The following is a 26,211-nucleotide window of genomic DNA, read 5'->3' on the forward strand; positions in this document are numbered from 1 at the left end:
ATTTATTTTGTACTATTCAAATGGTGAATGACTCAAAAAAGATAATCATTGATTATTCATGATTTTTCTTTAAGGATCCATTTTTTGCAGAAACTGTGTTTTTATCTGTGTTATTATTAAAGCCACACTGATTATGAATAGAAATCATAAACCAGCTGGGTTAAAGTAATTACTTGATATTATTTTATTTTTTTTTTTACATTTAAAATATCATGTTGGTGTTTATTGTTTAGCATGTTGCGTTGATTCACATTATGTGATGACTAAAATTGAAACAGAATTTGGCGATCGTTTGTTCATCTCTAAATATTGCTTTGATCGTGTTGTTTCTTGATTAATATCTTAGTGACATTGAGTATGTTGTGTATGTAAAGTAAGCAGCCAGTTCGTTATTCGATATTCGATATTCAATATCCAACCGGTTGCTTGGTTGGATATTGAATATCGAATATCGAATAACGAACTGGCTGCTACCTGCACATGCATGATTATGTTTGGAATAAATAACATCCATTTAGTATTAAAAAAAGAAGGTCTGGTATTATTGCCAATGAGACAACTGTCCACAAAAGACCATCATGACACAGAAATTAACAACCCATACCGCATTGTCAGTTGTAAATGGCCCATAAATGCATTGTTAAACAATTCAAACGAGAAAAATAACGGGCTTATTTATATAAGAAAATGAACGGAAAACAAATATGTTTATATATTCCGTTATTGTAACTCTTAATTCAATGTTATGACTTTCGGTCTCATTTTGGCTTCTCATCACCCTTTAAATAATCACGATTTAACGAAATGGAAAGAAAACAATTAACACCAATCCTTCAAGGATATTCACGTGCTCTAAAAACCTCATTCCAAATATTAATTCAATCGCCTTCAATCGAAATTCCCAATCTAAATTTAGCAGTTTTTATAATTGTGTTAAAGGTTGCAATGCTGCTGCAGCCACATTATTCAATAAAAATGCATGTGGATATCCACAAATATTTCCGTGCAATGCCAGAAAATGACAAACCTGTTCTTGATTATCTTCTGATAATACTATAAGGTCAACAGTGAACGGGAGAGCCTTTCTGTTTCCTTTTCATGTGACATAACATGAAAAACCAAAAGCCTCACTTATCTGGTTACATGAACAAAGCCAAAGTGTGGTATACAATATGTAGGACAAACAGGACGGGAGTTTTTTTAACGAACACAGGAACATCTATACTGCTTCCGAAAAGTATAATTTATCAACATTTAGATAAACACAAACACAATATTATTAGATTTCAACCGCTCGAAACGATCCAGAAACAACAAAGGCAGTCGCATAAACAATTTGAAGATTCCCGAAAAATGATCGAACTATCTTGGGTTAAACGACTTCAAACATCTTATCCATTGGGTCTAAATGACAATACTTGGACAAGGGAACATATCTACTACTTCTTCTATTGATATCATGAATATATTTGATAAAAAAACAACGAAATAATAGGTCTCATGGGAAACGTATCAATCGAAATCAACTATAGTGCCTAACAACATTTTGTGAGGTAGACGAAATTGACTTTAAAACGATCGTATTGACTTTTGATGTGCAGAAATAGGCAGATCGGACATATCTTGACTTTAGTTACTTACTTCTTAGGTTTGGGATTAATTGTAATCAACATATTCCAATTAGACTGAAAAATGCTGTTTTTTATTATGATAAATAATAATTTTACCTGCCGTAGTCGTGCGTAAAAAATATTTCGGTATTTCTCTTACGAAAATGAATTGCTTAATGGAACAAAACGTGTTATTTGTAAACTTTCTCTTTACTCTTCACAATAGGCTTTTAAAAAATAACCTTTCAACAGTATATTCCGAAAATTTTGTGAAAATCAAATTAGTGGCAATTCTTACCTTTCATACCTTAACTTTCATTGATAAACATAATATTGACTCGTCCAGTGTCCAGTTTGAAGGGCATTTTAGTAACCGTACACATTTATGCACGTTTTAATTAATCAATAGTCATGTATGAAAAGCATAAACAAGTTTGAAGGTAAACTAATAACAACTTAATCCAATCAAATTGCCTACGATCCAATCATGAAAAATTACCAGTCCAAATCATAAATAAAGGCAACAGTAGTATACCGCTGTTCAGGGGTAAACTGGGTAGGGAGAAAATGTCAGATATTTTAAGTTCATTATTTTGCAATAACGAGTAAATAAGTGTTAACCAATAGATTTGTTATAATTTCATAAACATGTCGTTATGTATAAGTATAGTTTCTGGATCTGTCATTAGCGTATTTAGGGCTGTAGAAAGTTTGGCCTTCAAAAGTCAACATAATCATTAACTTTATAAAGAAAGTTCGCCTTTTTAAAAAATTGAATGTTTCACAAATAATACGCGACAACAAAGCAAAATCATTTCTTAAAACACTGCAAAAATATTAATTCTGATTGATACAGTGGTATTGTCATAAATTGCACTGGAGTGAACAGTGGTACATCAAACGTCGAATTCCCTCACACAATGTTATCACACACTATAGTTAAACATCGTATAAATTATACACTTGATAATCTTCTATCTATATTTAAAAACATTGGTAGGCATCAATTATTATGTAAACTGGGTCAAATACCCATTAGTAAACTACACGAAATTTTGAAAGAGTGTGACACCATCTCTTTCTTCAGTCCACTGTATGAATATTCTCGTATAATTACAGCTTTTTGCCAACATAGGATATTCCCGTGTATCGACAAACCTGAGATCATAAACGTCATTTTGTGAAAATTAAATATATTAGCAGAGGTATTGATTTTTTCAACTTATCTAGTATATTTAATGACTCTACCGTTCAAAACTTTATACCTTCCTATTTTGATAACATAAAACCACATAAAATTTCATATACATACAAAAAAAAACCAGCAAAAGTTTAATTTTTAATTATACGTCGGTTACACCAGACGTTAATATAGATAATAATACTACCTTAATTTGAAACTGTAAATCGTCGAAGTTAAGATAAGTTCCCTATAGTCATGTTATTACAGGGAACCTAAATATCGTCCAGGACAGAGAGGTTAAACCAATTTGAAAAAAAGGACCAAAATATCGTCCTTCATCTTAAATTGATTGGAATAAGTGTCGTCAGGTCATCAAAGATCCCTTTTCATCTTTTTATATAAAGTGGTGTAAACGGGAAAAATCTGATAAAAAATCTCTTGATACCTATCTAAATAAATGTATGAATATGATAGATAAAAGAACATCACATTTTGAAAATAATTTAGAAGTAAATAATAGAGTACATAATACACCTATTTCCAGAATAAGAAATTAACTTCAATACTTTCAAAGTGGTTCGTGTATGTACCAGCCGACAAAGCAGTGGTGGTATGCTGTAAATACTACACGGACGTTCTTAAGGATGAAATTTTAAATGCATCTTCATTCAAGTCCATTGGCTCCACAGAGATTCATATAGTAAACAAACATATCACTTCCACATCAAAGCTTCTTCTGGACATTTGAAGGTCCCTACTATGTATTCGCTACCTGAACTACACAAAAAAAACATTAAAATATAGTTTCAAGTCGGCCTCTAGTAAGTGTTCTACAACTAATCTTTCGGTGCTCTTAACAAGTTCATTAACTACTATTTAAAAGCTTATCATAAACTAATGTAATGAAATATATGAACAAAAATTCTTTGGATGTTTTAGATAAATTACGTACTTTTGATGGTTTTGATTTTTCTACTCTCTTCACTACACTTCCACACTATCTTATTAAACAATAGTTTTCCTATTCAACAAAATGGTCGTTTGGTAAAGCTAAATGCAAATATATTTGCTGCAACTCATTTAAAGCCTTCTTCTCTAATGAAAAGGTAAATATGCTAGATATACTTTCTAATGAGATGATTGAAGCTGTTAATTTTCTCCTTGATAATATTTATGTACGTTCCAGCAACAAAGTTTATCGACCGGTTATAGGTATCCCCATGGGCACTATGTGTGCCCCTTTAATAGCAGACTTGTTTTTGTACTGTTACGAATCACAGTTTATGACTAAACTCGGTAAAGACCCGTCGAAATTGCATTTAATTGATATATTCAACAACACTTACCGTTATCATGATGATATTTTTTCGTTAAATAAGAATTTTTCAATATACTGCTGAAATGTAACCCAATAAACTAACTTTAAATAAATCAAATTTATTCGGTAATAATTGTCCTTTCCTGGATTTAGATATTTCGGTTTTAAACGGAAAACTCCACACTAAAATTTACGACAAAAAGGTCGATTTGTCATTTCCTATTGTTAATTTTCCACTTCTAGATGGTAATGTTCCTTTGGCACATCTAACTGTGTGTATATATGTCTGTTGTGACGTTTTTGAATTTAACGAACGTAATTTATGTATTACCTGTAAATTATCAGGGCATTGCACAAGGTCATGTTTTTCTCTGGCTGTTTATGATGTCTTTACACTAAATCCATTGGATGTTGGATGTGTACGGATTGATAATTTAGTCTTAGATGCATGATTTTTTTATTAGTTGTAAGTGGCTTTGAACTAGCAATCAGATAACTGCGAGTACTCTCAGATCTGTTATAAGTGTCTTTTTTTTGTCGGGATGTACAAGTACCCGGCCACGTCCACTTGTATTTTTTGTCCATCTGATGAGTTAAGCCTTTTTTAACTGATTTTTATAGTTCGTGCTTATTTTGTACTGGTATCCCGCTTACATGTTTAACCCCGTCACATTATTTAGGTATGTGGCTGTTCCAAGTCAGGAGCTTGTTATTCAGTTGTTGTCGTTTGTTTATGTGTTTCATATGTACTTTTCGTTCATTTTTTTATATGAATAAGAAAAGGCCGTTAGTTTTCTCGTTTGGATTGTTACACATTGTCTTATCGGGGCCATTTATAGCTGACTAGGTGATATGGGTTTTGCTCATTGTTGAAGGCCGTATGGTGACCTATAGTTGTTAATGAATGTGTCATGTTGGTCTCTTGTGGACAGCTGTCTCATTGGCAATCATACCACACCTTTCTTATAACACACAAACAAACGACAACCACTGAATCACAAGCTCCTAACATTATGTGGCGGGGTTAAACCTGTTAGCGGGTTTCCTACCTCCAAACCTCCTAACCTGAGAAAGTGGACGTGACAGGGTCATTGTATATCCAAACAACAAGAAGACTCAAGGAGAAGATCTGAGAGAACTCGCAATTATCTAACAGCTAGTGCAAAGCCACTAACAAGTAATAAAAAAATTATGCATCTTAGACTAAATTATCAATCCGTACACATCCAACATCCAATGGATTTAGTGTAAGGACATCATAAACAGTCAGAGAAAAATATGATCTTGTGCAATGCAAAATACAGGTATCGACAGATTGTAGATCCATTAATGGGTATATGTATATAACATATTCGTAATATTTAGTTTGCTTTTAATTTGGTGCAAAAGGAACGTCACTATCTAATAATGGAAAATAAATAATAGGGAACGATAAATCGTCCCTTTTGGCGTAAATTCTAGTGTGAAGTTTCCCGTTTAACACTGAAATATATAAATCTAGGAAAGGACAGTTATTTACGTTTAAATTTGATTTATTTAAAGTGAGTGCCATGGGATAAATTTCAGCAGTATATTGAGAAAATTCTTGATAACTTAACGAAAAATATTATCAGGATAACGGTACGTATTGTTGAATTATGAATTAAATGCGATTTCGACGGGTCTTTAGTGTGTTTAGTCATACACTGTGATTCGTAACAGTACAAACACAAGTCTGCTATTAAAGGGACACACTTAGTGCCTATAGGGATACCAACAACCTGTCGATATACTTTGTTTCCGAAACGTACATAAATATTATCAAGGAGAAAATTAACAGCTCCAATCATCTTATCACAACTCCAGTAAGTATATCTAGCATATTTACCTTTCTCATTAGAGAAGAAGGATATAAATGAGTTGTAGCAATATATTTGCATTCAACTTTACCAAACGACCATTTAACTAAATAGGAAACTTCCGTTTGATAAGATAGTGTGGAAGTGTAGTGTATAGAGTAGACAAATCAAAACTGTCAACAGAATCAAGAGGACCATCAAAAGCACGTAATTATCTAAAACATCCAAAGAATTGTTTGATACATTGCTCCTCGATCATGCAAACAACACAATCATTGTTCGTATTTCGATTGTGAGGATTACTTAATTTTTTGTATACTTGTATATCATTTTCCAAGGAATAAATCATCGAATTCTAGATTTTTCAGTTGCAGTCATTTTAATATTTGTTTGACATAGAACATTGATCTGAATACACGTACCTACGCCTTTCTAAAATGGCATGATGTCACTGAAACAGACATTGTACACAACTAATCAATCAATCAATCAATCAAATAATTACCCACGTGAGTACTTAAATAGATGCGAAAGATACAGAAAAGGACATTGTCGGTATAGAAATTAACTCATCATAGATACCAGGACTAAATTTAATATATATGCCAGACGCGCGTTTCGTCTACAAAAGACCCATCAGCGACGCTCGAATCCAAAAAAAGTCAAAAAGGCCAAACAAAGCACGAAGCCAAAGAGCACCGAGAACCAAAACTCCCAAAAGTCCTGCCAAACACAGCTAAGGTAATCCATGCCCGAGGCAGAAAAGCCTTAGTATTTCAAAAAATTAAAAAACTTGTAAACAGTAAATTTATAAATATAATCATATCAATGACAATTCATGTCGACACAAAAAGTACTGCCTACTGGGCTTGTGATACCCTCGGGGAAATAAATCTCCACCAGCAGTGGCATCGACCCAGTGGTTGTAAATAAACTCATTATAGATACCAGGACTAAATTTAGTACATACGCTAGACGCGCGTTTCGTCTACAAAAGACCCATCAGCGAAAGAAGTTAAGAAGCATTAGTTGTTTTGCAATATGCAGAATGTCAACTTTCCTATCTCTTCGGGTAAACACCTAGTAGGCAATTAGTTTTTAACATTAACTATTAACAATGTTGGAAAGAAGACGATATAATTTTTCCGAATGGATTAAGGCTGTAAGGTCGTTGATACAAATCCGCATTAAGAAACTATCTATCAATACCTACACTACGTCATTTTTTAAAGACCAAAATGTTTCAGAACACTTGCCCTACCTCCATGACAAGTATGTTGTTGTCCTTGCAGATAAAGCCACAAACAACATCGTTTTTGTGTGTAAATATCATGACATAAACTGCTTGATAAAAGAATTATGTATCGACAAATCACTTGGAAACTCAACTTATACCCCAACGACACTTACCAAATAGGAAATCCTAGATGATCATAAGTCTGTTCTATGTTCCTTTAGAATTTCAACTAAAGATGAAGAATGGGATCTTCCATCACTGTATCATGTGTATTGGATACCTAAACTTAAAAAATATTGCTGGGTCTTCAAAGTGCTCCTCTTTCTAAATGATTAACGTCTATTTTATCAGCCATCAAAGCCGGACACCACAGTTATTGTGATACTGCCTATTCTAGAGTTGGCTGATTCAGACGTGAATACTAAAAAATTGATTGATAACATATTTGTTAAGTTTGGAGGATGTGTTTTTCAACAGACTGTCGAAATTCCAAAGGGAACCAATCGTATCCCACTTCCTACCGGTTTGTTTCTTTAGTATTATGAGGCTGACTTCATACAGGAACTTTTTAGGAAGAAAGAAAAGAAGTTAGCAATATTTTTTTTCGAATAAACAACAAATTATTCACTCAAAGGGAAACTTTGTATGCTCATTATGGAACACGGCGTAAATTTATAATTTCTGTAAGAACTTATATAAACCTCCATTGAGTAGGTAAACTTTTATATGAAAAGTGCATTCAGCTTGAATACTCCAATTACTGATTTAAAATAACATGTCTTTCTTCAATAAGGACAATTTAACTCACATGTTTTTATTAATTGGCCAAAAAATTGAATTTTATTTAAGAAATAAGAGGGAAAACGGACCAAAAGCGACTTTATAATGTAGAATGAAGAGGTTTATTGGTGATATCTATCATCTGAAAGTCATCTCTTGTATCAACTGTTTAAAGGCAAGTGAGATAAATATTTGACATTATACTAGATTTTTCTCAAACTATTTTACTGATTTTGACAAAACTTTACAGTAATTCTTGAAATAACTAGTATTACAAAGGATAAATTACATGCAGTTTCTTAACAAAAAAGTCAACAATGGGTGTTATACCATCAAAACATAGTACGACACATCTGGTTGCATACGAAAAAGGTTTAAAAAGGTTTAAAACAAAAATATTCCCTTGACTTTGACAGTTGCAGGAAGTTAATTCTACATTTCATTGCAGTAAAACATTTCTGAGTCATAAACATATATATTGGATGTATCAAAGCACCATTTTTTTATTTTGTGTTTCTATAGAGAGTAAAATCCCAAACACCAAGGAAAAAAACTGCCTTAAGTAATTATTCGTCTAACCTTAGGATAAAAGACCTATCGAAACATTTAACGTGTTACCCTTACAATTAAAAATTTTCCGAGTTAAACATTTTATGTGCAAGCGTATCAGTTACATGTAGTAAATTTAATCACACGAATTGGAATTTGAGATTAGAACTTCTTTTTACTAGTCTGTTTGGGAAGTATTGGTCAGGAGTATTGTTTTTCCTTCTCAAACGAGAAAACACAATATTTTATTTGTGTATCCCCGGTACCTGTTGGTATCTTATATGTCATGGTAATGTAAATAACAACCCGTTTTATTACCAATATACAAGACAAATGTCAATTATATTTGAATGGTCCCTTTTCACCTTTTTTTCCTAAAAAGAGAACTCTACAGTATTTGAAATAAATACTTGTCTTACCTCAAGATATGTGTTATTTCAAAAGAGGCGCAAAAGACACCATATGGTAAGATAGCATAGTGTAAAAGACAAACGAATAAAAGATATGTAAAGAATTCATAATACATTGTAAAAGAAAAAACAGAGTTGGTAATTATCTTGATATTCGTCAGAGTTCTAAGGTATCAAATGAGAGGCAAAAGACATCAGAGGAACAGTCAAAACCATAAACCGAAAATAAACTGACAACGCCATGTCTAAAAATGAAAAGGATACGCAGACAAATATTAGTACACAAGAAACAACATAGAAACTAAAGAATAAGCAACACAAACCCCAGCAAAAACTGTGGGAGTCTCATATGCTCCAAAGGTAAGCAGATCCTGCTCCACATGTTGCACCCGTAGTGTTATTCATGTTATGATAAACTCGTTAAATAGCCTTATTCGGTAGGTCACATTCATGAAAGGGAAGGGGATTGTAGTATCGACGTTAGAAACATATCCGATATCATCTGTGAAGCCGTTATTTCATAACGGTCAACCAACTCGTGAAATTAACGAAGGAATGATTTCAACTTCACTATTTGGAACTCTTGGTTTGATGGCTTACTTGTGAGCAGCAACGATCTATCAAAGAAATCATGATAGGAATATAGTCACTGACTCCGTCAGTGATTTTATTCATAATAGGACTGCAGTCCTATTTAATCGATTTATGAAAAACCGAAAAATCTGAAACCACGACTAACGGAAGCTAAATGCCTACAAAATATACACAATAGTCGCAGGCATCAACGGATATCTTCGATGACATTATTTTAACGAGATTTGGATAGATTGTTACTTAACTTTTCATTTTACATATTAGGCAATTATTTAGAAGGTACAGTTTCTTTTTCAACCAAAATGGTGTCGTATCATCGTACTAACTCATATTTGATATGTAAATCTGAAATAAACTATAGACACATATTGGTGACGTGTGATGTTAAACAAATTGCTGATAACTTAAGATTTATAATAAACCGATAACAAATCATTTAGAAATGATAACATTTATTTGGCAAAGGTGTATATACGCATCATGGAAAGCAAACAGTAAGTTATATATCATTTTTATCTTTCCTTTAAATGTGAAATGTTCTGTCTACAATTATTTATATGTAAACTTAGAAAAAATATGATATTATTACATTTCTCTATTTTATTCCTTTTCAATGCAAATTGATAATTACTCTTTTTGCAAGTTCGATAATGTTTAAGATACCTTATTAAAGAATTATATAATTATATGTTTTAATTGATTTAATCAATTAAACAACTTCAATGTATCATGGATCAATACCATTTCAATCAGTGGCTGTTGATTGCAAGCTAATTCATTTTCGAGTTTATTGGCCTGGTGCTATACGTAGATGTTTGGTAGTGTTTTGGCTTTAATATTGATTCACTTATAGGGTCTTTGCATCGGAACTAAACACATTTGTTTTTAAAAAGACAGTTGTTGGCATGACACGGGTTATGTTCTTCTCAAATATTTTATGATAGTATGATAATAAACCCCTAACGGAGGGGATTGTGCCTGATATGCATATGATGAAGAAATAAGCTTTCAATCAGTTTAATTAAAGTCTGGAGCTGGCATGTCAGTCAACTGCTAGTAGTCTGTTTTTATTGATGTTTTATTGTCATTTTATTTATTTTCTTTTGTTACATCTTCTGAAATCGGACTCGAACTTTCCTTGAACTGAATTTTAATGTGCGTATTGTTATGCGTTTACTTTTCTACATTACTTTTATCAACATTGGGTAGAGGTATAAAAGAAGGGTTGAGATCTCATAAACATGTTTAACCCGATCGCAATTTGGCGCCTGTCCCAAGTCATGAGCCTCTGGCCTTTGTTAGTCTTGTATGATATTTAATTTTAGTTTCTGGTGTATAATTCGGGGTTTAGTATGATGTCTATTATCATTGTACTAGTATACATATTTTTATGAGGCCAGCTGAAGGACGCTTCCAGGTGCGGCAGTTTCTCGTTACATTGAAGACCTATTGGTGGCCTTCGGCTGTTGTATAAATAAAGGCAACAGTAGTATACCGCTGTTCAAAACTCATAAATCCATGTATGCTCTTTGGTCGGATTGTTGTCGCTTTGACACATTCCCAATTTCTTTTCTCAATTTTATTTTGATAAATCATGTTTCCTTTTCTTGACAATGGCTCATTAACAGTTAAGCATATTCCATAAAAACTTATCAACAATTTTGGACAGAACTTCAGACTATTATAGTATCATTGTGTTTACATATATCATATTGTTGAGGCACTATTGACATATATACTAGTCAACAAAAGAAACGATACACGACTTTGAAATAAAATTTATCAAAAGGTATTAAATATAAAACAGAATGAGATACACTATTTTAAAAAGCTTTCATTTGCAATGTATGCACATGTGATAATGAAAATCAAAACGTGTCGGAAAGTATCTAAATTCCGTGTAAACGATCATAGGGTGCAAATTAGTTTTGCGGAAAGTTGAATAAAAAATCGACACATAATTTTCTAACTACTGAATAAAATTTCAAATTTGTTTACAAACATTCCATATGCTAATCAAGTTATGTTCGTGTTGTAACTTATGGGTTGAAATATTGTTTTTTTCAAATTTTTGGGGAAACAAGTGGTTGTTGAAATTTCAAAAAATACAAAAAAACATTTTTTTTATTTTCGTCTTAAATCAATGCTTTAGATATGAAAACAACACACAGTATATTTGAAACCTTTCGGATTGTTACCGCTTTTTAAATATCGCTCTACACATACTGTCTATGGTAAATCAGTTAATAATGTATACATTTTAACGATTTCTCGTGGGGCCGAACTTTGCTACACAAATAAACGAAGATACTGTATGATTTTTAAAAACAAATTGTTGGCAAACACTGTCTTTACCTTTAAATGAGAGGTTGGCATCATTAGTTGGAACTTCTGTTTTTAAAATTGTCGTTTTATGTAAATTTTGTAAAAAAAAAAAATTCGCGAAAAAACGTACTAAGAAAAGCAAAAAAAAATTTTTTTTCAACGGATTTATATTTCCATAATGATTAAGTATAACTTCCTCCAGTATTGGTCCAATGAACGGAAAACTTTATCTTTAATTTGAAAAAGAGTCTTGTTTCGTTTCTTTTGTTGACTAGTATATGTTCATATTAACTTTTATTCCACCAATGTTTTAACTTCTTTTTTCAAATTGATTTTAATAAAACAGATTAATCGTCAACAAATTTGTTTTATAACATTTACGTAGATTATTCGAATTAAGATAGTTATACATAACCCAATTTGTTTTTTAATATACTTGAAACGGTTATTTTTACGATGTAATTAAAAAGAAAAAGAAGAAAAGGCCAAGTTACAAATGTAAAGTTATTTCAAAAAAGCTGACTTGATTCTGTATTTGTTTCATTTGTATCGATACTGGTTTTTTTTAGCAAGAGAAGTATACCTCGGAAAATTAATCTGATGCACATAGAATTCAAAACGAGGGGAAACCACTGTATTCATCTTATAATTGTTTCTAAAAGGGTGGTTCCGAAGATACGAAAGACACTTTAGTTACCCTTTAAAAACAACAAAACATACAATTATTCTTTATTATCATATTTATTTCGTAAACTGTTTAGCTGGTAGGGTTCTTTTGGTGATTTTCGTTTACTAAAAAACACATTTAACATTCAAAGAACCAGGAGAGAAGAAACCGATATCTTCTCATTTTACAGCAACTTTCTAGCCCAATCAAACTTTATTTGGCGCTTTACAAGATTTAATCATTTCTATGATATCAAATCTGTACATGGTATTTATATAGAAAATATACAAATATAGATAATGATAAGTGTTTATCATATTCCAGAAGTAGAATAATCTTATTTGGTAGACCTGGCGCCGGGAAAAGTTCTTTGGGAAACACCCTCATTGGAAAACAGCATTTCAAAGTGTCTTCATCTTCTTCAAACGTGACGCCATCATGTGATACAGTGCAAGTGAAGACAGAGTCTGGACGAAACTTGAAAATTGTAGAAACCCCTGGAATTTTCGATAGAAGTATGATAGATGAATTTAAAAATAGCTTTGATTTTTTATCACCAGGTCCTCATGCAATTATCATAGTTTTGATGCCAAATAGATTTACCGAAGAAGATGAAAAAGCAGTAAATAAGCTTTTTGAATTTTTTGGGGACGACCATTTCCTCAAGAATACAGTTCTTGTAATAAATAGAAAATCTGAAATAACCGAAGACTATGGAGAAAATCCCAATAGCACTGAATATATTGAGAACATATCTTCAAATGGCATACAGAAATTATACAATGGCTGTGATAAACGTTTTGTTCTCGTTGAAAACAAACAGGAATGGGAAGATAGACTAGTAGATGCTAATCAGGTGTTGCAAGAAATTGATAAAATCAATGATTATTATGACTGGAAGTATTTTGATCAAGTAAACAAGCAAATCGAATCACTCAAAAAAATTAAGAAATTGGAAGCAGAAGTTGAAAGACTTAATAATATGATGAAAGAAGAACGAAAGAAAAAAAATGAATACGATAACATAGATGTACAGAGCAAATGCTCAGTAAATTAGTTTTCGATAGGAGTGTCCTTGACACGGTTTTATCGGTGTATAACAATAAACATTTCTTATATAATCTGTCAATGCAGTAAGATCATCAAACAATAATAAAAATGTAAATGTAGGCATATAATAAAAATATTTTGTACATTTTTATCAATACTAAGTCTTCTTATTTTTTTATTCTAAAGTACCGCTAAAATAATGGTGATTAAGACAAAAGTCAATTGTTTCTGACATATTTTATCTATTTTTATTTTTATTAATTATTGGAGAAATTATTTATTTTGAAATCTAATTGTCTGCCATCAATGCATACAATTATCGAATTGCGTATATGATGCATTACCATTGGTACTGTTCGTGTAATCATCTCATAAATATTGCTGAAAAAATATAAAAACTACAATCACAACTTTTTTTTACAAATTAAAGTGACTGCATTTAGAGTTTGAGAAGGCGCAAACGAGACTATTCAATATGTTTGTGATTGAGTTGACAAAATTCGAATGATACCAGTAATAATAGTAAATACTGTCATTTACTTTTGATTCAAAAATCACGATTTAGATGTTACAGTTTGTGATGATATTTGATATAAGGAAGCATGATTTTGAATATCTTTATATAATTGGTTAAGGGACAATAACAATTAAAATCAAGGAGTAAACAAAGACTCGTGAAACCAAAAGACATGTACATCAACATAAATATAAGAAATAAGAAACCACACGAACTCCACTAAAATAATGATTAAAATAATTAATTAAATCAATTAAATGGTACTTTACTCGTTTCTGTAAAACATAGTTTATTAAAAGAATAAAATTTAAAAAAAAGAAATCTACATTTCATAAAAACGCATCTACTTCCTTATGGGGAAAATCGAAAATCGTGGTATTGCTTTGAAAAAGATATGATTCCGTATTACATTTTCTCTTCATGTTTTATAATACATATCCTTCTAAAATAGCAAAGACACAAAAAGATGTGGAAGATATCAACACCTAGCTCAAATGAATCTTGACTTTTAAAAAAAATCGTCGAGATCTTTACATATCACAATTCAATTTAGTCAAAAGCCGCGAGTATGAATTACACCAAACTTACATTGCACAGCATATGTATCGTCACCGGCAGCCTTCATCGACATTGCGAAAGAAACAACCACAGCTACTTCTACCATTAACCTGTCATGATTTCATCCAAGGCTGTAAATCTTGATATACTAAATGAGTAACAAGAGACAATAACTCAGATCCATTTTTGAGAAGACACAAACAAGATATTCAGTTGAATACGATTGGAATGCAGGACAAAATTCTAAATTTGATAAATTGTTTTGAAAAGTTTCTATTTCCAATATAGTTTTCGAATGTGCTCGACGAAATCAACTTATTTTTTCGGTGTTACTACTCCGAGAAGAAAATTTTTCTTAACTGGACGTCATAGAAAAAAAACGCGGTTTACGGTAGCACGTTCGCTATGATATCACATATTAAATAATAATATAGCTTTGACTTTATACAATCAGGTTTACAAATTTGCATCATAAACCACCATATACAACTCGAAACGAGACGAGACGGTTATACGAGGTGCATGGCTGTGGAATAGTATACCAAAGTAACAACTTTGTCTTTTATATCGTTTAACAAACGTCGTAAATTTTCTTTATATAATAACTGCTGCAATCGTCCGTGCAGAAATTAAATATCGAAACCGTTATGTAAAACATATGACCTTAAATAACTGTAGATAGAAATATCCGCAATGTAATGACCTACTTTATTTACTTTAGTATAGCAGATAAATGCTGAAGTAGTTCTCTTACCTCAAACAGTAAAGATAAAATCATATCGTTTTAGAGATAATACGATCTCTCCGTGTATGTTGGTGGTAGGTTTTATTTTATAATAACATTTGAAGACAGCTAGGTGAACTAAAGTTCACTTGAACAATTCTGCCAACAACTTTATCTTTCAATACAATGTATGCATAATCATGTGGGTCGTTTTTCAATTATGTTATAATAATTTCACTCTAAAAGCAAGAATCCTGGGATTAGATCATCTTAGTTGTGTTTGGCAAAACCTTCACAATTTGTGTTCTCAATGCTCGTCCACATTGACATTCATTTTGCCTTTTTAATCTTATTTTTTCAATCATCCCTGGTTAGTCTTTCGAAGACAAAACGCAAATCTGGGGTACAGAAATTGAATTCTCGTATCTTTGATAAGTATATTTTCTTATGTATTTTAAAAGACTGTTTTGATGACAATATGTATTTGTTGTGTAAAGCTAGGTTCACACTGCAGATCAGATCAACTCGATCAAGCCCGATCAAGACAAATTACGTGATCGGGAGACTGGTCTGTTTCAAACGACAAAGATGTTAGGGATAGTCTACCTTACTCGTCATCGATATGACTTTCTACCCGAGAGTTTTTGACCTGTAAAAAACAATCGAGTAAGGACAGAAAAGCTAGCCACTAGAGAAGAGATAGAGAATTCGTCGAGTAGCAGTTGAATTGATCGGGAAAGGATCGTGTAGAGATCGAGTTCGGTCGGAATACAAAAAAAATACCGATCAGTTCTCGATCATTTCGACTTTTGCTCGACTAAAGTTCGATCATTTCCAGATTAACTCGACCAATGTCCGATCTCTTTCAGATCTCTACTACTTCTATACTTATTTTATCCAAGACCAACTCGACCAATACCCGATCCCATCGTGACCACATCCGACCACTCTTCGATCTTTACTCGTCCATACACGAGAACACATGACTGCTACACGATTCTCTAAAAGTGTGTGCGATCTGATAAACGCTCTTAACTTTGTCTCCGCAAAAATATATTGCCAACATCATATTTAACTGTACAAAAATTTCTCTATGTACAGTTCCTGTCTCTACTTTTGCAGGTAGAGGTAACATTTTAAAAGAGAGGTAAAAGACACCAAAGGAACAATCCAACTCAAAGGTCGAATACAAAGCGTCTCAGTCATAGCAAAAAGGAAAACCGACAAACAGCAGGCCACATAACATAGAAAACTAAAAACTTAACACATAACCCAACAAAAACCTGGGATGAAGTCAGGTGTTCCTTAAGGGAAGAATATCCTGCAATTTTGGCACCGGCGGATTTTTCAAATACGAAAGTAATTGAGCAATAACATTCATAATCGCTATTTTGTGCATTTTACCTTGATCTTTTTTTGTGATAATTTTCATATCATGCTATTCGCTTGAGATGGAAAATCATCGCTAGAAACTAAGCATGCACGTGGCGTTGCTAACGAAATTGACATGAAATTGACAGCGTCGTCATAGGTAAAATAGCGATAAAAAGATTATCATTGTTCATCTCAACTCGATGGCCTTTCTTGCTTTCGCCATCTCGTTGAGCTTATCACCGATAATCTATAATCATTAGACTGCTGAAGACTAAGTTATCTTTCGAAGTTGGTTGATAAGAGCATTGGTCAAGTTCATATTTACTTGTTTTATTGAATATTTTCTGTTTTGTCTGTCCGTATTTTTTTCTTTTGTTTAAAAATGTGTGTACTAGTATAAAAAAAAAAAAAGATGTACTGCAATTGCCAACGAGACAGCTCTTCGAAGTACACCTAATAACATAGAAATGATTAATAACAACTATAGGTCACATTACTCTATTCATTCGAACTTTTTTACGTAATTTCACACAAAAAGGAGACGAAAGATAATTATTTTTTTTTATTTGGAGCGAAATTCGTTCTTATAGTAGCGATACAATCAGTTCAGCGTTAACATGTTTTGATCATTTGTTTCTAACATACTTTTGCAAAGTTTGCATGAAACTATTTCCCCGCGTTATAATTTAAAATATTAACAAACAGTGCATGCGTTTTTGACAGTTCAAACAGGGTCAGCCAACTCCGATTAAACTATGCATTTGTTTCTACTAATGTAACGTTAAACAAACTATAACAAATAGCACTTAACTATAAAAAAAAAAAAAAAAAGAACATGTGGTATGATTGCCAATGAGACAACTATCCACAATAGACCAAAATGACACAAACATTAACATATATAGGTCACCGTACGGCCTTCAACAATGAGCAAAGCCTGTATCGCATAGTCAGCTATAAAAGGCCCCGATAAGACAATGTAAAACAATTCAAACGAGAAAAACTAACGACTTATTAATGTACAAAAATGAACAAAAAACAAATATGTAACACATAAACAAACGACAACCACTGAACTTGGGACAGGCACATACATGAATAATGTGGCGGGGTTCAACATGTTAGCGGGATCCCAACCCCCCTCCTAACCTGGGACAGTGGTATAATAGTACAGCATAAGAACGAACTATAAAAATTATTTATTTTTAGATATATATATGAAAAAGGCTTAACTCATCAGATAGACAAAAAATACAAGTGGACTTGGCCAGGTACTTATACATCCCGACACAAAAAGAGACAATTAACAGATCTGAGAGTACTCGCAGTTATCTGACAGCTAATTCAAAGCTAATAACAACTAATAAAAAAATCATGCCTCTAACACTTAACGTTTACCAAACTGATGTACAGCACTTGTTTCGTTTGTTTTTGTAATTTATACGTGTTTCTCGTTTCTTGTTTTTTTTTATATAGATTAGACCGTTGGTTTCCCCGTTTGAATGGTTTTACACAAGTCATGTAGGGGCCCTTTCTAACTTTTTGTTCGTTATGAGCCAAGGTTCCGTGTTGAAAGTCGTACATTGACCTATGACAGTTTACTTTTTTTAATTGTTATTTGGATGGAGAGTTGTCTCATTGGCACTCACACCACATCTTCCTATATCTATTTGGTTAGAAAGAAATGCACTCTTGATCTCTTGATAAATATATGCAAAGTTGTAAACAGTTTCAGAAAAGGTATCACTCCAGGTGATTGATATCTACTTTGGGTAAAATTTTGGGGTAGTATGTGACATCTTTGCCCTCTGTTTGCAATATGTTTACTCAAATACATGCTGGTTGTTGCCATACAGAAAATAGAAAAAAGAAAAAAGAAATAAGTATATTTAACCATTCAACTACTGGATATCAAATCTATGAAAAATACTGATTACATACTTATGCACATATTTTAACAAACAGTATGCTTTATTTGTAAGAAAGCAAGGAAAAGGGGATAGTAAAGTTTATGTATATTGCTATTTAACATTAGTACTAATCCAGTGACATTTTATGGTGTCATTTCCAAAAAAGAGCAATTTCAAGTATCATTACATATCAGTGTCCACTACGAGGAAGTTTTTTAAACGTCTGGGTTCCTCTTAATGCAAGTCTCTCATACTGCCCGCATGTGGTCTGCGTGTCAGCCACTGCCTCACCTAGATTTCCTGGCCTCTGTTGCTTGTTCTTGTTCGTCTTCTTTTCACTCTCCAAGCTCCGTCACAGCTATTTATATGTCTATTTCAGCTCTTACCACCTTGCCCACAAACCCAATTGCTTTATTTCTATATAGATATTTTAAATGTATTATTTTACTCTACTGAATATAATGAAATATACGGAAAATGTGTTCATGGGTCACTGATAATACCCAAGCTATCATATATAACATTATAAAGGGTAATTACCGAAGAACGGCCACCCAAATTTGCTTTTGAACTGTGATTTATGACAATATAGCATTCAGTATACGGCGTTTCATTTTTTTTTTTTTTAAGTCCATGATAATATCTTTATTGCACTTTTCTTTGCTGTTGTAACAAATTACTCGACCTACAGCAGTTGGTCGAATATCCCTGTGAATTAGTCACTGGATAACCAGTGAATTCATATTTATAGATAGTTTGTTAGTTTTACAGTTCATGGTTATTACATACATTTTACAAACTATATTGTTTCATGATAACGGAAAGTGTACAGTTTTGTCCGGTTTTGTTTCTAAAGATTAAAACTTTATGAGCGTTGACCTTTAACATTATTGATGAAAACCGTTGAGGCAGGTTGATCACACATTTCCACTATCTACTGATAAGCCCGCCCCCCTTAGCAACACATGGCAACCCAGCATCTTAGGTCAAGCTAATCAACAAAACGGCGGTTATTATGAACATTGAATAATAACAAAGTAAAGAAAATGTTATAAAAAATATAAAGAAGAGCAATATATAAATGTTTTTGTGTTAAAATGTGATAAAATAGTTACAGAGATTTTTGCTATAAAATTTGAAACATAAATTACTCACTTGATTTTCTATGATGTGCTAGTGCTTATTTTTTACCAAAAGTTCTAAGCAACCTGTAAATTCCAAAACCCCTTGTGCTGAGTCGCTAAAGTCGAGCGCACCTTAAAAGGTGTACTTGATTTTGGCCATATATATATATTTGTTTTAACCAATAACTACATTTATAAACTTGTTTTAAGGAAATCAATGCTAGCACTGCATCCAACAATCCTATATCTATTAGTCATCAAATTGCCAAATATGAGAGTACAAGGATAAAGGCTGTGGATTTTCTATAAAATTCTTGATTTATTTGCCACAAAGTCCTCTTTTTCTATTAAATGTAATGGAACAGTAAAAAATAATGCTTTGCATCAAGTTTCCCCTTGGAATATGTATGAAATTGCCTGCCTCTATTTTTCATTATATCTGTAGTTTTGATACAATTGAAGTTTGAAAAGTTCGTACAAAAATGGCTACAGTGATAAAGTAGTAAAAATGTATTTTGAGACAAAATTCTGTACATTTTCACAAAACATGCTGTTTATTACCACGTGTTCTGATATATTGTCAACTTTTGCTACACAAATTCTATACATGAAAAAAAAATATTATATCTAGCTATTCATGATCAAATGTATCTTTTTACATCATTTAAAAATTTGCTGTTTTTAGCATTAATATATTTGTTAATTTCGTATGTGTTTAAAAATTCATTTCTGAAAACTGGATATAAAGCGTCTAGATGCCTTTTTGTTTATAATTTGATATATGAGTACTTTTATGAATTGAATATATTAAGACAGTTAGGAAGAGATTTATATCATTATACATAGGATCATGTATTTTATAGCCCAGTACTAAAGTTTTAAAATTAAAAATATGTGACTCAATTTTGATTTTGCTTACAAGTACATATATTTTCTTCTAAAATTCATGAAAGAATTGACATTTGAGAAAAAAGTGTTCGTAACCTTCAATCAAGTTACACAAGTCACACATACTTGTTTCTTGTATCTGCCATTGTAGTAATAATTGTTTACATGGGAGGATGTAATGGAGTAATTTCCATCTTAACATTTTATGTTTGTTATTAATTAAATAGGTAAAAGTAAATTGAAGCACATTATTTATTGGAGTTATTGATTCTAGATTGAAGATGTTTTTCTATTTGGAGAATCCTAGTGGTCTCTCATCATTTTTGTTATTTAAATGGTTATATATATCCTTGGATGACATATTTTCAATTAGTTCTGTTTTTTTGTTAACAGTCAAGGACAAGTTTAATTTTGTTTTTACAGAAGTTTTCAAAGATTTGTCAGATTTAAATGTACTAACCCATTCTTTTGGAATACAATTTTTCAATTTCAAAAGTTCTGAGATCCAATTAGTTTTTGAGGTTAGATTCTCCAATATAAGTTTTTGTGATATGTGCCCTTTTTGATCAATTATATCATTAATGAAAATAATACCATCTTTTATCCAATTTAGGTAAACTAAACATTTTTCTTTAAATTTTATGTTTTTATTACCCCACAACATTTGCTGTTTAATATTTCTAAAATTTATGATAGGTGTATTACTTGTTGGTGGATTATTTGCTTCGTACCAGCTCTTTAATATGTCAAGTAAAATGAGGGTAAAACATTACTTAAATTAGGTAATGATTTTATGTTGTCAGGCATCATATGAAATATAAGGTTGTTTTTACCAAATTTATTGAAATAATATGTTGGAATGACTTTCCAATTAGCAAATTCTTTTGCCGTTAATCGTTTAACCCATGAAATATTTAGTGCATTTAAGAAGTAATCAATGTCAGTCATTTTTAGACCTCCGTTTGTATAATCTTTGGTAAGTGTTGAACGTTTTACCTTTTTTTGTTTATTATTCCATATAAAATTGTATATAAGTTTTTTAAATTCTTTTATGTATATTTGGGGTATTGAAACAACCGAAGCTAAAAAAGAAAGATTAGGTAAAATAAGCGACTTAACAACTGTTATTCGACCTATCATGGTTAAATTTCTTTTTTCCCAATCAAGTATTAATTTTTTTGACTGTTTCATTGTATTTTCAATATTTAATTTGTCACATTCACTTTTATTTAATCTAAAGTAAACACCTGGACTTTTAATTGGTTCTTTGCTCAAGTGTATATTTTCAATTTTTTCTTTACAATGTTTAAGTCTACCTAACCATATACCTTCTGTTTTAAATTTATTCAGTTTCAAACCAGAAAGTGTTCCAAATATTTCTATTAGGTTCAATGCTTGGTGTATTTCATTTTTTGAACTGAGAAATAGTGTTGTGTCATCATCCAATTGGGAAATTTTTAAACTATGCGTTTTTTCATCAAGTTTAATTTGAAACCCTTTAATGTTTGAATCTTGTCTTACTCTACAGGGCAGAATTTCAACTGCTATAACAAAAATAAGAGAACTTAACGGACATCCTTGTTTTATACCACGGTGAAGACTATAGGTTTCTGAGATCCAACTGTTATTAGACAGGCATCCTTTAGTATCATTGTATAACGTTTTAACCCATTTTAAGAAGGAATGTGGTATTCCAAATTTTAGTAGAGATTCATACATGAAGGGCCATTCTAAAGAATCAAAGGCTTTGGAAAAGTCTATGAACAATAAAACATCATCTATATCAAATTTTTCTGAGTAGTCTACTATATCTTGAATCTGGCGAATGTTAAAAACTATGTACCGATTTTTTTATATATCCATTCTGATCGCTGTAAATAATTTTGGACAACACCACCTTTAATCTTTGCGCTAAGGCATAGGCCATAAGCTTAGTGTCTACATTTAATAAAGTGATTGGCCTGTAGTTATCTAATGATAATGGATCATTTTTTTATATAGTAAGGAGATAACACCTATTTTTTGGAGAGTTGGCATTTCTTCTTTTTCATAACATGTATTAAATACTTTCACTGCAGATTCTTTTAGATATGACCAAAATGTTCGATAAAATTCTACGCTGAGACCATCTAGTCCAGGGGATTTATTCAGTTTCATGTTAAATATAGCATTTGTACATTCTTCTAATGTTAGGTTGCCCCCCAATAGTTCACTTTCATTATTGGATAGTGAGTGATCTATCTTTGTTTGACTTATATAATTTTTTATTTCTGAAGGGTCCGGTTTTATATCAAATTTATACAAATTTTGGTAGTAATTTTTCCTAAGAATAAGAATATCTGAGGCATCTGTAACGATATTACCATGGTCATTTCTAAGGGCGGAAATAGTTTTCTTAGTTTGTCTTGATTTTTCAAGACCCAAAAAATATTTTGTGTTTTTTCCCCTTCTTCTGCCCATCTGACTCGGGATCTAATTTGTGCACCTCTAGTTTCTTTTATATATAAATTTTATAAATTGTTTTCTACATTATTTCTTTCTTTTTTAAGATGTTGAGAATTACTTGATTTTTCATTTAAGAATTTTAACTTATTTTCTAAATGTTTAATTTCATTTTTACTTTCAGCAGCCTTTTGTTTGCAATATGCAATGGTTACCTCCCTTACTTCAGTTTTGAAAATGTCCCAAGTAACTCGAGAATAATTATTTTTGGTGAGTATTTTTTCTTTATGAGTATCAATAAGTTAATTATTATTTCTTTGTATTTTGTATCATTCAGTATACTGTTGTTTATCTTAAAGAATCCTTTGCCTTTATTTTGAGCTTTAAGTCTTATTTGTAAAGAGATTGCTTGATGATCTGTGTGTGATATTAGTGCAGGTCCTATTTCTGCTGATATTATGTGCGGTCTTATATCTGGGCTTATTAGAAAAAAATCAATTCGGCTTGCAACACTTCTATTGTTTTTTCTTCTCCATGTAAATTGACTGCTGTTTTGATTTAGTTCTCTCTAAATATCAATAAGTTTATATTTTTTTATCAGTTGCTTTAAACTGTTAACAGGTTTATTTTAATTATAAGGGCTAATACTTTTTCTATCAAATGAAGTTAAACTGTCATTCATATCACCCCCCATTATTATTATTCCTAAGCGGTTATTGTTAATGATATTGTTTACTTTTTTGAGAAAAGAATTTCTATTTCGACGAATGTTCGGAGCATATACATTCAGTAGCGTAAAGATATTACCATCAAGTTCTATATTAATGAGTATTATTCTTCCGTCATTATCTCTAGTTTCATTAATAGTTTTATGTTTTATGTTTTCCTTTATAAGAATTGTTACACCTCTTGATTGTGAATTTCCGAAACTATGGTAAAATTTCCCTTTTATCTCATTGTTTATGATATTTTCATGTTTTTCAATAAAGTGTGATTCTTGTATGAATAAAATATTACACTTTTGGTTTTTGCACCATAGGTTTAATCTTTTTCTCTTTTCTTTTTGCCCTAAGCCTTGACAGTAGGTTGAGCTTCAAAAGTAAATAAGTTAATATCATATTGTTAATATACACACTTATTGTTTACATACACATATTAATTATACACATATAAATAATATAGATAAGTGTTGAATATTTGATTTCTAAATTGCATAGTATCATGTGTTTAAAACCAACATTAATGACGATGAATTTTACGTTGTGTGTGATAATCATATACTTGTTAACATGTATGTTTAAGAAAACGAAAAAATCAATCATTATTTCGTTTATTTTTCTTTTTCAGGTTTATATGTCTGTTGCATAGAACATTTAGAAGAGATTTTGTATTTTGCATGTTCGTAAGGGCCATATTTGGCCCCAATTATAAAGTTCATAGTTACAAGACAATAAATGTTTTAAGTTGCCTTAAAGACATGTTAGAAAGTTAAACAGAACTGTTTTTGTCAAAGTTTAATTCTAACACGTTGATTTTTACATCCAAAAAAGGTCAAGATAAGGGATTTTGGTGAAATTTGACAAAATCAGCTAGATTTCAACCAAATAAAGGACCAGGAAACATCGAGCGCAGGCGTCGACAAGCTTAAGATTCAAATAAGACATGTGAAATGTCTTCACAAACATTATTTCAAAAGATCTTTGTTGTCGACGTATGCGCTCTATGTTTCCTGTCCAATAATCTATAGAAATTTACCCATTTTCATTGATTTTTTCGTGAAAAATCAATATGAGTACAACTTGTGACGTCATAATGAAACGCAGAAACGTAAAATTTTCAACAAAATGGTTTATATCCTAGCTAGTCAATGTATTAGCTATAATTTATCGTGATATTGGTCGATAAATCCGAATTTGAAATTTACGCTAAAAAAGGGGGCCATTTTAGGACCTTATCGAACATACTCCTTTACTTTTTGGATTTTCATGATACACAAATAGGAGTATTTTACTCACAGCGTTATGAAGACTGTAATTTTGGATATGAAGTAGTAGCATAATGATATGACAACTTAACCATGATGACTGGCTTTTCCTGTTCTCTTTGCTCAACAATTTTAATTTTAATTTGTTTTTGAATATCCTGTGAATATTGAGGAGGAAGTGCACCAGAAGATGAAATATTTGTGCAGTGTATAATGTACATTTGGTTGGATTTAACAGACATAGTAGTATTGGATTTGTGATAATGTTTGGATTATGTCTGTGTGAAAATGTGATTCTAGAATTTTCCTGATCTAATCTGAATGTCTTAGCATAAGGAACTGCTGATGTACATGTATCATAACTCTTTTTATGCATAAATTTTGTATTGCGGGTAACGTTTACAAAACATTTGATAGTTGTGATCCAGCTTTTATTATGACATTTAGTTGGTAAATATATGGAAATTTGTTTGCCGTACAATGGATTGTAAATTTTTAAAAGATGAGTGCTTTTCATCATGTTCAATATCAAAAATAAATTACATGTATACATATATTTTTGTATTACTCTTTCATGGGAATAAGTATAATCTACTATTATACCATATCCGTTAACTTTTGTTCATTTTTTATAATATAGATAAAAACAACAAAAGAGAAAAAAATAACATAAATGAATTGACATACACCTATGATTATTTAAAAGAAATATTTGGGTGTAGGCCACACAAAAAAAGGGGAGAATTAAAAATACAGTTTGTTCTTTAATCAAACTACATTTACCTGAATTTATATCGTCTTCCAATGAGTTAATGCCCTTTTGGTTTTTGAATAGGGACGGATCATTCATGGACTTCATCAGTTGGTGTTGTTGCTGGACGCTTTTCACTACGAGAGTCTGGTGTTCCCGCGCCAAATTGAAACATTGTTGTCTGAATGTTTGATTTTTTTGCTGTAGCGTCTCCTGATTTTTTCCTTCGTTTTGTTGTTTTCTTTTTTTTTCTTTTTTGGGTTTTCCACTTCCTCCAAAATATCATTGGTTTTATTTTCGAAGGAAAATGTCGCTTTGGTGATTTTCTTCGAGGCCTTTCCGAGTACATTTGATACCTTTTTCGGATTGACGTTTGTT

The 26,211-nt window shown here is 31.6% G+C and overlaps 1 protein-coding gene across 1 annotated transcript; it reads left to right on the plus strand.

Annotated features, from left to right (window-relative positions):
* The first annotated feature begins 9,999 nt into the window (after positions 1-9,999).
* On the plus strand, positions 10,000-13,568 carry LOC139484442 (GTPase IMAP family member 9-like). Its single transcript, XM_071268175.1, has 2 exons — positions 10,000-10,013; positions 12,836-13,568. The coding sequence occupies exons 1-2, from the start codon at positions 10,000-10,002 to the stop codon at positions 13,566-13,568; spliced, it is 747 nt and encodes a 248-aa protein (XP_071124276.1).
* The last annotated feature ends 12,643 nt before the right edge of the window (positions 13,569-26,211 follow it).

Source organism: Mytilus edulis, chromosome 8, assembly GCF_963676685.1.
Source record: "Mytilus edulis chromosome 8, xbMytEdul2.2, whole genome shotgun sequence".
In the NCBI taxonomy this organism is placed as follows: domain Eukaryota; kingdom Metazoa; phylum Mollusca; class Bivalvia; order Mytilida; family Mytilidae; genus Mytilus; species Mytilus edulis.